The 14637-nt window shown below is 35.0% G+C and overlaps 1 protein-coding gene across 3 annotated transcripts in view; it reads left to right on the top strand.

Moving 5' to 3' along the window:
- Positions 1-755: 755 nt before the first annotated feature.
- The window catches only part of LOC111056368, a 52346-nt gene continuing 38464 nt past the window's right edge, over positions 756-14637 (top strand). For 2 of the 3 annotated variants that reach the window (XM_022343734.2, XM_022343749.2), the window contains exon 1: positions 757-1089. In XM_022343734.2, the coding sequence (XP_022199426.2) occupies positions 1012-1089 (78 nt within the window). In that variant the 5' untranslated portion in view covers positions 757-1011. Of the gene's footprint in view, positions 1090-14637 lie in introns of all 3 variants that reach the window. The other variant, XM_022343741.2, reaches the window with a different exon arrangement.

Here is a 14637-nt window from a genome sequence, read left to right on the forward strand (position 1 = left end):
CAAAAAAATTAATACAACTCAATATCAAGTGTAGGAAACTAGATGAAGCAAAATTCTAATAATGCCAGGAAGATGAATGATGCCTGAATAGAAGTACTAAACGGTAGTCTGCTGTAGGCCTATTTGATTTTATAATCAGAGATTGTTGATGACGTTCAGACTGGTGTCTTGGTTATTTAATTATTTCATTAGTTAATATCTGTAGATTTATTGATATGCATTCAAATTATACAAATGAAAGTACTAATTTTGTTTTAATATTGCATATCATAGGCAAACCACAAAGGTGAATAATTTATACCAAGATAGGAAGATTTTAAAATTTTCCCGCTTCAGGAATGACGGACTGTCAACCAACTGAAAATAAGTTTATATTCACAATTTCTTCCGACGTGATTAAAACCTGATAAATAAATGAATAATGAATTAATGTTAGTGGAATATTTATTTTGAGAATTCAAAGATGCTTTTCAAGAGACTTCATATATGAAAAGCTACTATATATTTATTATTTTATATTTCCGAGTTTTCACCTCGGCATTGTACTAATATTAAGTAATAATCACTGGTTAATATCTAATTTGAAATGTTCAAAGTGGTATTAGAGTAAAGAGTGAAATAACATTGAAAAGTGATTGTCTTTAATATTGATTGATAATGAAAGTTAGAGTTCCTGTCTTCCTGTGAAATCTAGGTCGCTTGGCAGCGCGTGCGCAATGATCTTTTTTCACCGAGGTTATATATACAAGTTGAAATGCAAATGGCCGTCAGTCTTGATTTTGGTGATCTGTTGACTGGGTTGTAGCTGTAGTGGATTATAGGCTACGTTTTGAAATACTCTGATACTACCATACATTATTGGCTTTGTCCATGAATGGCATTGAACAATTAGTTATTTAGTTATGCTTATATTATATAATATGTAGTGTATCACATGTATCGATGAGTTGATTGATGATTTTTTTTTTGTGTTGGTGCTGAGTGAATACGGTAATTTGTAAGTTAATCAAAATGCAGAACACATCTAGTCCTCTTTGCCAATGGCTGAAGAATGTTGAAAACAAACGGAGAAAAGAGGTTCTTCATAAGGTAAAAACCAGATGTATTAATAAGCTATTCTTGAATATATTATTACACACTTTTATTTTTCAAACATTTTCATTCATTAAAAAAAAAAAACTTTTGGTATAATGTGACTATAATTAAGACACTTGTATCTCAACTATTTTTAAAGATATCAACTCAATTTTTTTTAATGAAAGAGGAAGAAAAAATAGTTGCTACTACTTTAAATTTCAACCAAAAGACTAATTTAAACATTAAAAAATGTTTGGATTTCTGAAGTGGGACTCAACAATGAAAAATTAGGTTATATTAACAATGAATAAAGAAGCCAATGCCACAGCTGACTGAGACACAGCCTAGTTAGAGATTTCAAAAAAGGTGATTGCTTGAATGATTATAGGCATCAATTCAACTTCTTTGGAAGTGATTGAAGAGTAGCTGCAAGCAAGCATGGACATTGAAATACAATATAATTGATTACTACATAATGAAATAAAAATAAGATATTATTCTAGGAAGTTTTCATTAATTTAGCAAAAGGGTTTTTGTAGCTAACTCTGAAACACTATAGAAATTAGTAATTTTTTGGTTAACATTACTAATTATGGCACATTTGTATCTCAAATAATTTTTAAGATATTGACTAATTTTTTTTAGTGAAATTGGAAGAATACATAGTTGTCAGTAGCTTAAAAATATTTTTAATCCATGAAATTTAATATTAATAAAATTATAATAACAAATATTGAATTCTTCCTAACCTATAAATGGTGTACACATGTACGTTTGCCTTAGGTGAGCATACATGTATGGGCTTGTATTTGCAAGTCTCTACACTGATTGCAAGGCATGTGAGCAAACCAGAACCCTGTTAGTATTTGGCGTGCTCGAAGGCACCTCGGGCAAGCATTGAATGTACTTGTGGATGCTTTTTTGCCATACTGGTGAGGCAAAATGTAAAAATTGAAGGGGCCGTAATCTAATTCCAATAAATTGGGTTAATGAATGACAAATCAAATTGCTATCCAATAATGAATTGTAAATTGTAGGATTTTTGTAATTTTGTAGGATATGTGGAGTCTCAAATATTTAAATAGAAACATTCATGGAGTATATAATATGTATTATGATCTAGGACTGTGTAATTGAAGATAAAATAGCTTTTCTACAGGGTTCCTACAAAAAAGTATAGCTCACATATTTTATTGTAGCTATCATATCATCTTGTGTTTGTTCTATGATATTGTGGTGAATCATCTGATTGCCACCTGTGATATTTTTTCAACTAGCATATTAGTTTGTTTATCACTTGTAACAGTTTTATTTTCATATTTATCAAAAGTTAAAATTTGTCATTCAACATTAAAATCAATTCATCATTCATTAAGTTCCATTTATTCAATTTAAACATAGGAATCATCAAATCAAATTAAATTCCTATATTGGTGACCCTGACGATTGAAAAAAAAAGAAATTTTCACAAATATTTCGCATGAGTATTTGAGTCATGATGGATGAACAAATTGTGGATCTGCATGAACATGATGCACAGTTGCAGCAGCCCATTCAAAACCACAAAGTACATCAGGTATCTATAAAGTTGCCACCATTTTGGTTGGACAAACCTCATTTATGGTTCCTTCAGGCAGAATCCCAGTTCACACTGTCTAACATCGTAAACGATGTTGGTCTCAATTGGACCAATGCATGGCAGCCAAAGTTGATATTATTGCGAACTCTCCTCTGCTCAACCCATACACGTTCTTGTGTGACAAGATTATTGAATGTTTATCTGCATTCGAGGAGCAACACATTCGACAGCTCATCAGTATGGAGGAGCTTGGTGACCACAAACCGTCACAGTTTCTTTGCCATCTCTGCTCTCTGGCAAATGCGACCAGCATACAAGACAATTTGTTGCATCAATTATGGCTTCCTCGCCTTTCAACAAATGTTCAAACTATTCTTGCATTGCAACCAGAGTTGGTGCTTGATAAACAAGCCAAACTGGCTGACAAGGTTAGTGAGATGATATCATACAGTATTTTTCAGTCAATGCAGCATTTCATAGAAAATGTACAGATAATGAGTTACTAAAGGCGATTGCTGACTTACAAAAGCAAGTTGCTGAATTATCTGCTTCTCAATCACATCAATATTGTTTTCATTCATGCAGCTCTAACTGCAACACTAAAAATGTAAACAAATCCACTGCACGTGAAAAGGTGCACCAATCAGAAGAGGGACTATGCTGGTACCATGATAATTTTCAAGAAAAAGCTAAGAAATGTGCCAAACCATGCAGCTGGTCGGAAGACAACCAAAGCAATCAGTAACGGCAGCAACTGATTGCTGCTTGTCTGCATCTAATAGCCATCTTATTGTCACTGATAAAAATTCTAAAATTAATTTTCTAGTTGATACAGGCTCTGACTTATGCTGTTATCCTTGGCGTCAATTACAACGATGTTCTCCTGTGAATTACGAATCAAGTGCCGCAAATGGAAGGAAAATCAAACCTTATGGGTTCCTAACCCAGAGTCTTGACTTAGGACTCTGACACAATTTCTCATGGAGATTTGTAGTAGCTGATGTCGACATACCAATTATTGGTTCTGATTTTCTTTCTCATTATCACCTTGTACCAGATTGTCGCACAAAACATATCATTGATGCCTCCACCAGACTTAGAGCTCCTGGCTTAACTCAATACCTGTCAGCAATACCTGAGCAACATTACAACCATCCAAGATTCTTCTGCTTATTCTTCTCCCCTTTCTGAATTTGCGGAGGTCACTCATCCACCTGGTTTACCACAACATATAAAATATGAGACTGTCTATCACATTTGAACAACTCCAGTTTCAAGTAGAGTTCACCGGTTATGCCCTGAAAAATTGAAAATTGCTTGCAAAGAATTTGATGACATGTTAAAAACGGGACCAACTCACCCTTCAGAGAGTTCTTGGTCATCTCCATTACACTTAGCACCAAAAAGTGACTCATCTTGGTGTCCCTGTTGTGACTTTCACAGGTTGAATGCTCGAACAATCCCAGATCGTTATCTGGTTTGCCGTATACAAAATGCTACTTATTTTATTGATGGATGCACAATATTTTTGAAAATTGATTTGGTCAAAGCTTATCAGCAGATACCAGTTGCTGAGGAAGATATTGGTAAAACCAAAATTATCACTCCATTTGGCCTATTTGAATTACCTTTTATGACATTTGGTCTGTGGAATACTGGACAAACCTTTCAACGATTTATGGATAAAGTTTTACACAGATTGGATTTTTGCTTTGTTTATATGTATGACATTCTCATTTATTCACATTCTAAAGCAGAGCATGAAAATCACATTCGAAGTGTTTTGAAATGTCTTGTAAAGTATTATGGCCTGGTCATCAACCCACTAAAATGCATCTTTGGTGTCTCTGAGATTACTTTTATTGGATACAGCATATCTGCTGCCAGTATTCGAGCACCTGAAGACCATGTAAAGGTAATTCAAGAATATCCTCTACCAAAAACCACTCAAGGGCTCTGCCATTTTCTTGGCATGCTCAATTTCTACAGGAGATTCATACCACATGCTTCTGAGTACAAAGCTCCTCTACATAGTGCAATCAGTAATCCACTTTTGCAAGGCTCACAACCGATTGGTTGGACACCTGAACTTGAAGAAGCATTTGAAACTTGCAAGAACTGCATTTCTTCAGCTTCTCTCCTGGTCCATCCCCGAATTGGTGCACCACTTGGTTTATTTACTGATGCTTCTAACCATTCAGTTGGAGCATGTTTACAACAACTGGTTGAAGGCATATGGCAACCTCTTGCTTTCTTTTCAAAAAAATTATCTTTGAAGGAAGGTGGTTGGCCTGCATACTATCATGAGCTACTTGCAGTTTATGCAGTGGTGCAGCATTTTTGCCACCTCTTAGAAGGACACCCTTTCACTATCTACTCAGACCACAAGCCTTTAATCTATGCTTTTCAACAGAAACGCGAAAAACTTCTACCGATTCAACTAAACCAACTATCATCCATCTGAGTTTTTAACTGATATACAATATGTCAAAGGCACCCAAAACATTGTTGCTGATACACTTTCACATATTGAAGCTATTAATACAACCCTTGATTATGAGTTATTGGTCAAATCTCAAGAAATTGATGAAGAACTTAAACTAATGCCAAAGAATTATTCTCTCTCATTGGAACGTGTACCCATTCCCAGATCACCATTTACTGTGCTCTGTGATGTATCTACAGGGAAACCTCGACCGTTTCTTACACAACCTTTTAGACGACAAGTCTTTGACAGCCTACAAAACCTGAGTCACCCCGGACCCAATGCTTCACTCAAGTTAGTCAGCAACAGATTTGTTTGGCCAAACATGAACAAGAACTGTTGAGATTGGGCTTGTGCTTGTACTGGTTGTCAATGATCGAAGATTACTTGACATGTTCATGCTCCTTGTGGAAATTTTGTGACACCTACAAAAAGATTTTCTCATATCCACATCAATCTGATTGGCCCACTTCCTCCTGCACTATCTTTCAAATATTGCTTAATGGTCACAGATCGTTTTACTTGATGGCCAGAAGTTTATCCTCTATCTGACATAACTGCAGAGACAGTGTGTCATGCACTTTTGGATTGCTGGATATCTCGTTTTGGTTTCCCAGAAACTTTAACTACAGATTACAGGACACAATTCACTTCCAACCTCTTTAACACATTTGCCAAGCTATTTGGGATTTGACTCAGAAGTACAACAAGTTGGCATCCTGCATCAAATGGTATGATTGAACAATTCCATTGCCATCTAAAAGCTGCAATTATGGCTCATGCTAAGGCTGATTGGGTTGAAGCCTCTAGTACTTCTTGGTATTCTATCTGTTTTCAAGGAAGATATCAAGACTACTACATCTGAATTGGTCTATGGAGAGACTCTTTGTTTACCCTTTGAGCTGCTTTCTTCAAAACCACAAGACAATAATCTTGACATCTTGGACAGTTTTATTTCAAGCTTGAGAGAATTCATGTCACATTTATGCCCCATTCCAGCAACAAGACATGGTCAACCAGGCATCTTTGTGTTTAAGGAACTGTCCACCAGTAGCCACGTCTTTTTGTGAGAAGGACCAATCTTAAGGGCACTTCAGCCACCTTACACTGGTCCCCATGTGGTGGTGGCCAGAGATGATAAAACCATCATATCAAGGATTCATGATAAAACCACTAAGGTTTCCATTGACTGGGTGAAGCCAGCATACATCCTTCAAGATGACTCACCTCAGCCTTCCCACCCAGTTCCAGGAAAAAAGTGAGCTTCAAGATTTTGGATGGCCAAATCGTCTGCTGGGGGGGGGGGGGGTAATGTGGCAAATAATCTGATTGCCACCTGTGATGTTTTCAACTAGCATATTAGTTTGTTTATCACTTGTAACAGTTTTATTTTCATATTTATCAAAAGTTCAATTTTGTCATTCAACATTAAAATTGATTCATCATTCATTTAGTGTTCCATTTATTCAATTCAAACATAGGAATCATCAAATCAAATTAAATTCCTATAATATCAATCAGAATTGGTAATTAAAATTGTAATCTTCAATATGCTATTATACGTTTTAGGCTATCTATAGTGAGATTTATTCAAACTTTAAACTAGGTAGTATTCCTTAAAAATAATTCTTGGAGCTAATCTTTTGGAGAATCTTGTTTTGTCATGTGTATAAGCAGAGTTAGTTTAAAATTAACAGTTATTCAGTATTTGATTCAATTTATGGCTAATTTGGTTAAAGAAGACTGTTTATTTTGTTGGACAATGTTTAGTGCTCTGATTAGGTCATCAAAACTCCTGGAATTGTTGAAGAAATTTTATGTTTTGAGATTCAGAATAGATATTGTAAACCAACAAATAAATAGCATAATGCCAAGAATTTCAAAGTTAGGGTCAATCGTTCTTGTGAAGCTATTGCTTTCCTCATAATGGTATCATTTGTTTGGATAACTAGTTGAATTAGATTCAGTATATCAACAAAATAATGTTTTGACATCCTAATAAAGTTTGAATTGTCAATCTCATATCTTATGTTTAAACTGGCTGTATTGGGTCAGATTAAATACAATACGTTCCATTTTATGTGAAAATCTTAGAAATACTGAAGATACAATGAAGGACAAAACATTTCTGTTCTATAGCTATTTTTATTTCCTTCAATCTATTAACCTACAATCATTCAACCCACCAGCATCGTTTGTTAAGTTCTATTTTCGATTTTATCATACTAGTCATTAAAATAAATGATACAGCTGCATTTTGTAATTATCTTCAATGATGGAATGACATCATTGTTGTCATGATGTGGAAAATTTACTTTTACCATGTCTTTGTGCCATCTGCAAATCAGATAGCTTTTTGAATGCTAAGGCATACATGGAATGCATACACAAGGACGTACAGTGAATGCTGAGGCATGTGCCCATATGATTGTTTGTATGAATCTTTATGTATGTATGTACAAGGCTATAATGTTTTTGATAGCACCATGATAGAGTTGTAGAGTTATAGAGTTGTTGAGAAATGAGTAGAGGTTTAGTATGTGAATGAACAAGCTATAGTAATGAGCCTGAGTAATATGAGCATATCTCCTTTGATTTCCTTGAATAGAAGTATTCTCAAGGGATAGCAAAATCTTATTTCTCATTTAAATAATATCAATAATTAAATACATTGAGCTCTTCTAGTTATATTTGTCTGCTTGAATCAATAGATGAATTGACCGATTTTCTCTTTTTTTAATGCTTCAAGCGATTTTTCAATTAAAAAGAGTCATTGAAGATAAATATCATGGAACAGTCATGCTGAAGGATAGTGAATGATTTTCTAAAGCTTTCTAATTTTTCATATTCCCAAGAGTTCAACATTCTTTGAAGAATGCCATACTGAAAAACAATATTTTTTTTGAAACAGCATGTCCACACAATTCTCCAACAAAAATCTATTGATATTCTCCAATGGAACTGTGAGACAAATATAATAATGGAGAAATGATAAAGGAAAACCCATGTATTTATGGAAAGTAAACTGTGAAAAATGACAATTTCCTGAGATGGTAATGATAATAGTCTCATGATATGTCTAATTTTTTTCTTGAACTCAAGAAATAAGCAACTTGATACAATGGTGAGTATGCAATACATTGATTTCCATTATCAATATACAGAGCTATTTTGAAGGATGATCAACATCTGAAACATAAGAAGATTCTCCATAATTATTTAGAGATCCATCAATAGGGAACTAGCTTGGGATAAATAAGTAATGTCTTCAATAGCTTTTCAATACTGTTCAAAAGCTAGTCAATAATTATTGGAAACATTCATTATGATTTGAAAAGGGGACAAAACTCCAGCATAATACTTGAATGAGATTTGAGTCTTTCACATTCTGTATTTTTCAAATGTGAATTACTCCCAGATGAAGTTCACGTATGTTAATTTTTTTCATGTAGAACAAGTTTTAAAAAATTTTCAACTACAGATATTTTTGGTCTATGCATGTAATATAGATAAATGCAATTTCTCAGAGATTTCTTTTGTGGAGGGTGAATACTCCTAATTTCAGAAAACTCTCCTGAGCTCAAATAATTTCATTTCATTCAGATAATACCATCTAAATAGAGAATTCTTTCAAATTAAAATCTTTCAATCCAACTTGAAATGTACACAATCCTACTTCTCACAAGTTCAATTATTGTTCTATTATATCAATCTTCAACTGCTTCAATCAACAATAGGAAATTATTGAAAACACATTTAGGAATTTTAGAATTCAAGCAAGTTTTAAATAATCCTTATCGGTTACTGAATAATAATTATTGAGAGTTCACTTGAAATGTTATCATGGGAGAAATTTTGTCAATTCTATGAATTTCAAAAAACTTCCCAACTTGAACATAGCCTACAACTAATCCGAATAAGAAGGGAGATTGAATATATACCCAAGTAATGATATCTTGCTATAATAGACAACTACTGATACATCACACCATTATTTTATCAAGTTCTACAATAATTATATAATAATAATAATAATAATAATAATAAATCATTTTATTTGTACACGGTATAACCATACAAATGAGTTGAGTATAAGAAATTCTAACAATGACTAAATTAAACAACATGAAAAAAATGTTTGGCAGCAGATCAAACTAATAACAAGATCCAATTATAAATCTGTATACAACCACGCACAATGGAAGTACCTACATTACAATCAATAAACAGTATTACTATGAATTGCTAACATTCAACAAGCTCAAATTAGAAGGTACAAGGTAATTCCTAATCAATAATATAAATAGATTCAACATATTCAAACAACTCAGTAACTTAAATACATTCATCAAGATCAGCAAATCCAATAAATTTAATACATTCAACAAATCCACTTAACTCAAAAAACTTAACAATTTTAGTTAACTTATCTAATTCAATTAGTTTACAGACTTCACTTTCAATAAAAAGAACCTACTCAATTAACAAAAACCATTTTAAAATATTTCCATCGAAAAGAATCGTTATTGGTTATGTAGCCCTTACGATTTCAGAGACCATAGTATCCCTCCTAGCCAGTGCCTTAGTAGTATATTGATAAACATGTTCAATTTTTTCAACATTAAAATTAGATAATAAAACCATTATTTTATCAACGTTTTGAACTATGTTATGAACATGAGGCGCAATGTATTGAATCCTGAGGTCTTCATAAGAGGGACAAACAAGAAGAAAATGCAGAATTGTTTCTAAGTGTGATTCACAAGCGGGGCATATTCTCTGTGGCTCAACTTGATACCTGTTACCATTAACTTGAATGAATGTACTTTTTGCCGATAATCTCAACTGTGTTACGCATCTAATCATTCGAATTGGCAGCTGAAAAGTAAGCTGTTCTCCCAGTACCGAATCAGGATTGAACATTCCATACAAAGGAGACATCTGAGAATTGTCAGACCTACATCTATCCTCCTCTATCATCCTCCCCGAATACGCTTCCAGTATTCTATTTCTGTTGTTAAGCAGATCCACTGCATCAAATCCATATTCCGTCCATAAATCCCGAAACTGAACAGTTTCCAACTCCCTCTTCATATAAGACATCCAATTACTTTCGAAGTTTGTTTTTAATAGAAGTCGATAACACACATGAGGGTACCTAGACTCTGCCATGTTTACAACTTTGATCAACCATGACAGGCATCTTTTAAAGACATGAAACTTGAGTTTCGGCCTACCAGTCTCCAATCTGACACTCCAACTCGGCGTCGACCGGATCAGCAGCAGTAGACGTTTCAAGAAGAATAACTGTGCTTTCTCTATTGCTTCTTCATAACCCAAACCCCAAACCTCTGAACCATATAGGCAGGATGGGATGACAACGGTATCAAACAACTTCATCTTTTCTATCCATTTCTCTGATCTGACTCTAGACAAAACATTAATCGCCACTGTTGATTCCGCTTTAGCCCTACTTATTGATCGTCTTAACATCTCTGTATATCTTCCTGAAGATTGAAATATAACTCCTAAATAATTATACTGGCTACACATTTCTATTTTTTCCTCCCCGAGCTTGAAACTGGATTTATGGCATTTGCTTAATCGACCTCTATGGAAAGTCAGTATTTTGGTTTTGTTAGCATTCACCTTGAGACCTACTCCTGCACTGTATTGGTCCAAACATTTCAATTTATTTCGCACGTCTGAAATGCTATCAGCCAGAATGACTATGTCATCGGCGTATTGCAGCATTAACACATCATTGTCGCCGTCAAGATTCAGGCCATGCAATCCTCTCTCTCTAAAAAACGACTCTATACCTGATGTGTAGAGGGCGAAGAGGAGGGGACTGGCAGGGTCTCCCTGCAACATGCCTTTAGTCATTGCTATTGGCTCAGAATAAACCCCTTTGGACCTATTTTCAACTACTAAAGTCAAGTTACAATACAGGTTTTGAAAGATGTTAATAATTCTCCTACTTATGCCAAGTGCTCTCAATTTCTGCCAAAGGCGATCATGAGGGACAGAGTCGAATGCCGATTCATAATCAATGAAAATTGCGTATACTTTCCTTTTTTTAAATTGCATATAATATTTAACTATTGTATCCAGTACAAAAATATTGTCAACGCATGAACGACCTTTACGGAATCCCGACTGACTCTCCTCCATCATTCCGCACTCATCTGCCCACAGTGCCAATCTGTCCGTTATTATGCCAGTGAAAAGTTTGAGGATACAATTCACAATCGCTATACCTCTGTAGTTCTTGGGATCCAGTTTACAGCCCTTCTTAAACAGCAAGAATATTTTAAGCCTTGACCAAGTTGTTGGAATTTCACTCGTCTCTAATATTGAATTGAATAGGTGAATCATCAACTCTTTTCCTTTGAAAGCTAAAAATTTGAAAAATTCGTATGAAATCATATCCAAGCCCGGTGCACTCCCATTCTTTAGCCTTCTCAGTTTATTCTCTAACTCTAACAAATCTACTGGTTTATCAATAAGTGGATGTCTTACATCAAACAATATACAATTCTTTCCAATAGAAGTTGGTTCATATTTCTCTTTAAAAAATCTCGCCCATTCCTCCAAGTTAATGTGGTTAAATTCTGCATTCTTTTTCCCCCTGACCAGCCGTACCATTCCCGAGAATTCTTTCGCGTTTTTAACATTTTTAAACTTTTGTCTTATATTATCATTGAATTCTTTCTTTTCTGTTCTACTGTACTCTTGTACAACATTTTACAGCTCATGAAATGATTTAGTGCGCTTAGATCTTGAGTTCTACTTTTAAAATTTCTGTATGCTTTGTGTAACTGCCTCTTCAATTCATTACAATGCCTATCGTACCAGGGCTTATTTCTGAACTCGGTGACTCTTACAACATTTTTCATCATGCCTAGAGAATCTGCTTTTTCTATGATACCCTTTATCAAATTGTCAGCCAAATTCTGAACATTTTCCACATTATCACATAATCTATTTGGCGCTACGAAATCACTACTATATTCTGATTTACATGAATCGTTCCAGCAGAACTTTGTTTGACGCTTATTTGAAAAAGTCTCTATCACCCTATCCGAACTAATTTCAGTAGAAACAATAAGCGGTAGGTGATCGGAAGTCAGAACTAAATCGGAAACCTCCATATCTGAAATATAAGGAAAGCTATCTAAGTTCACCCAGACGAAATCTATCACACTACTTCCATTAGTATTATTGAAAGTGAATTGACCTGGAATATCACTTCTACTTCTCCCATTCAAAACAAAAAATAAATTATCCTCCATAATACTGACTAATTTTTGAGCATTCCTTGAAACAAAACCGTCTCGTGATATTCTATCAGCGCATAGATCTGAGTTGTTGAATACCTCGCTCTCGAAGCACTGATTCAACTCTCCTATTCTCAAGTTGAAATCACCGCCAATCACAACCGGAAGAGATGAAAGCAATAACTCATGCTTCAATAGGCAATCTTGGAGCTCATTAACAGAACTTGCATTTCTATCAGGTTTCATGTAAATTGAACAAATAATGATACTGCCTACAGGACAATTGACTTTAACCATAAGCATGAAGTCCTTAGCCTTAATCAAGGATGCTTTTAAATTACTTTTTATTAATATAATTAAACCTTCACTAGCCCTACCTCTCGAATTTATTTCTTTCTTGGCTGGTGTACTAAAAACTATATAATCTTTAAATGACTGAAACTTAAAATTAGAAGAGTCCACTAACCAGGTTTCACTCAAACAAATTATATCAATTTTTTTGAACTGTTCCGTCTGGGTTTTATCTAAATTCAGAAAGTTTTTAAGACCATGAGAGTTCCAAAATAGAATTTTTAAACATTCTGAAATATTCTCTGTTGATCCTACCTTGACTTTGTTTGCTTTTCTACCTGTCACCTCCATCTCCTCGCTTCTGGATCGAGCTGCTTCGTTGCTGATTGGCAGTAGGCCTACTGCTGAACGGCTGCTCTCTCCAGTCTTCCCTGTCTGCTATTGTGAGAGTCGCCGACCGCTCTTCGAAGTAGCGCTATGGCAGGAGGGTGTGACGGTTTTTCCTCCTGCTAGCCATGCTTTCATTCCAGAAGGTTTTGTTGCAGGGGTCTTCGAGGACTTTGTCGCATTTATTTGTGACCCTGCTGCCGCCGTATTAGACCGGAGCACCCTGGAAGTACGATCTGAGTTGATCCTCAGGCACGCATTGTGATTAGGTTTCTTGACTGGGTTGTCCCCCTCCACGTGGATGAGCGCTTTTGCTCCCATCTTCAATCTTGATGCCGCAGTCTGAGACAATTGACTAATAGATTCATTTTGAATTGAAGATATTTGTGAAAGACTTTCGTGGACGACCTGAATTGTCTCGTCATTTATAATTTGGTCCGATGCCGAAGACCCATCTTCAACTAAAGCAGAGTTCATACATGAATCCACCCTTATTTGATTATCATCATCACCTTTCAGTTCCTGACCGCTCCTACTTTCAAATTTATTTTTCAGCTCTTCCAGTGAATAAGGATGACCGTTGACTATGAGTTTGTCGTATTGTAAAACAGCATGATTTCCATCTCTCCTAGCAATCGACAAGAATCTTTTTAGTTCCCTACGTGTACCTCTGACGCGAGCCGTGAAATCCTCTTCTACTACGATATTACAGTCTTTGAATCTCCGCCTCTGACTTAAGATTTCTAGCTTTTTCTTAAAATTCAAAAGCTTTACAATAATTGGCCTACCGTTTGCAGCTCGGCGACCAATTCTATGCGCTTGCTCTATGTTGTATGGCTCCATATTCACATTAATTTTGCCCAAATAATATCTTTGATCATGACCTCGCACATGTTACTGTTCTCCCCGTTCTCCTCTTGAATGTTGTAGAACACTAAGTTGTTACGTCTTGAAAATCCCTCTAAGCGATCCACGTCTACCTTTAATTGGCTGTTTTCCTTAGAAAGATGATCACAATGTTTCTTAAGCATAGAAACCTCATTATTCAATACCACAATATCCTTATTTATGTTCAACACAGCACTTTTTATTTCGGGAATGTCAACAATTATTTTTTCTATATTTTCTAATTTTTGAAACAAATCATCGACAGTCCTCTGTGGACCCGGGTTAGACTCAATGCCAGCGATGGCCAACAGAATTAAAATAACACACGCTGCAAGAATATTACAACTTTTACAATTTACTGCTGATTCACAGGCATTGTTTAACCTAAAAAGAATAGCACCGAACACAGCAACAAACATTTCGACTCATAACCGGTAAATCACACAATCTAATGGCATTATCAAACTCGATAAGAGAGCTTCCAAAAACACAACCACTCGCTTCAACGTCTCCTACTCAACTCATATTATAATAGAGTGTGAAGGTTTCTTGTTCCTTGAGAATTATTGATGAGTCTCATTTTTATTATTTTAATTACTATTGAATGTTATATTCATAATTTTACATAGTATGATCTATTGATACTAAGG

Source organism: Nilaparvata lugens, chromosome 10, assembly GCF_014356525.2.
Source record: "Nilaparvata lugens isolate BPH chromosome 10, ASM1435652v1, whole genome shotgun sequence".
Classification (NCBI taxonomy): Eukaryota; Metazoa; Arthropoda; class Insecta; order Hemiptera; family Delphacidae; genus Nilaparvata; species Nilaparvata lugens.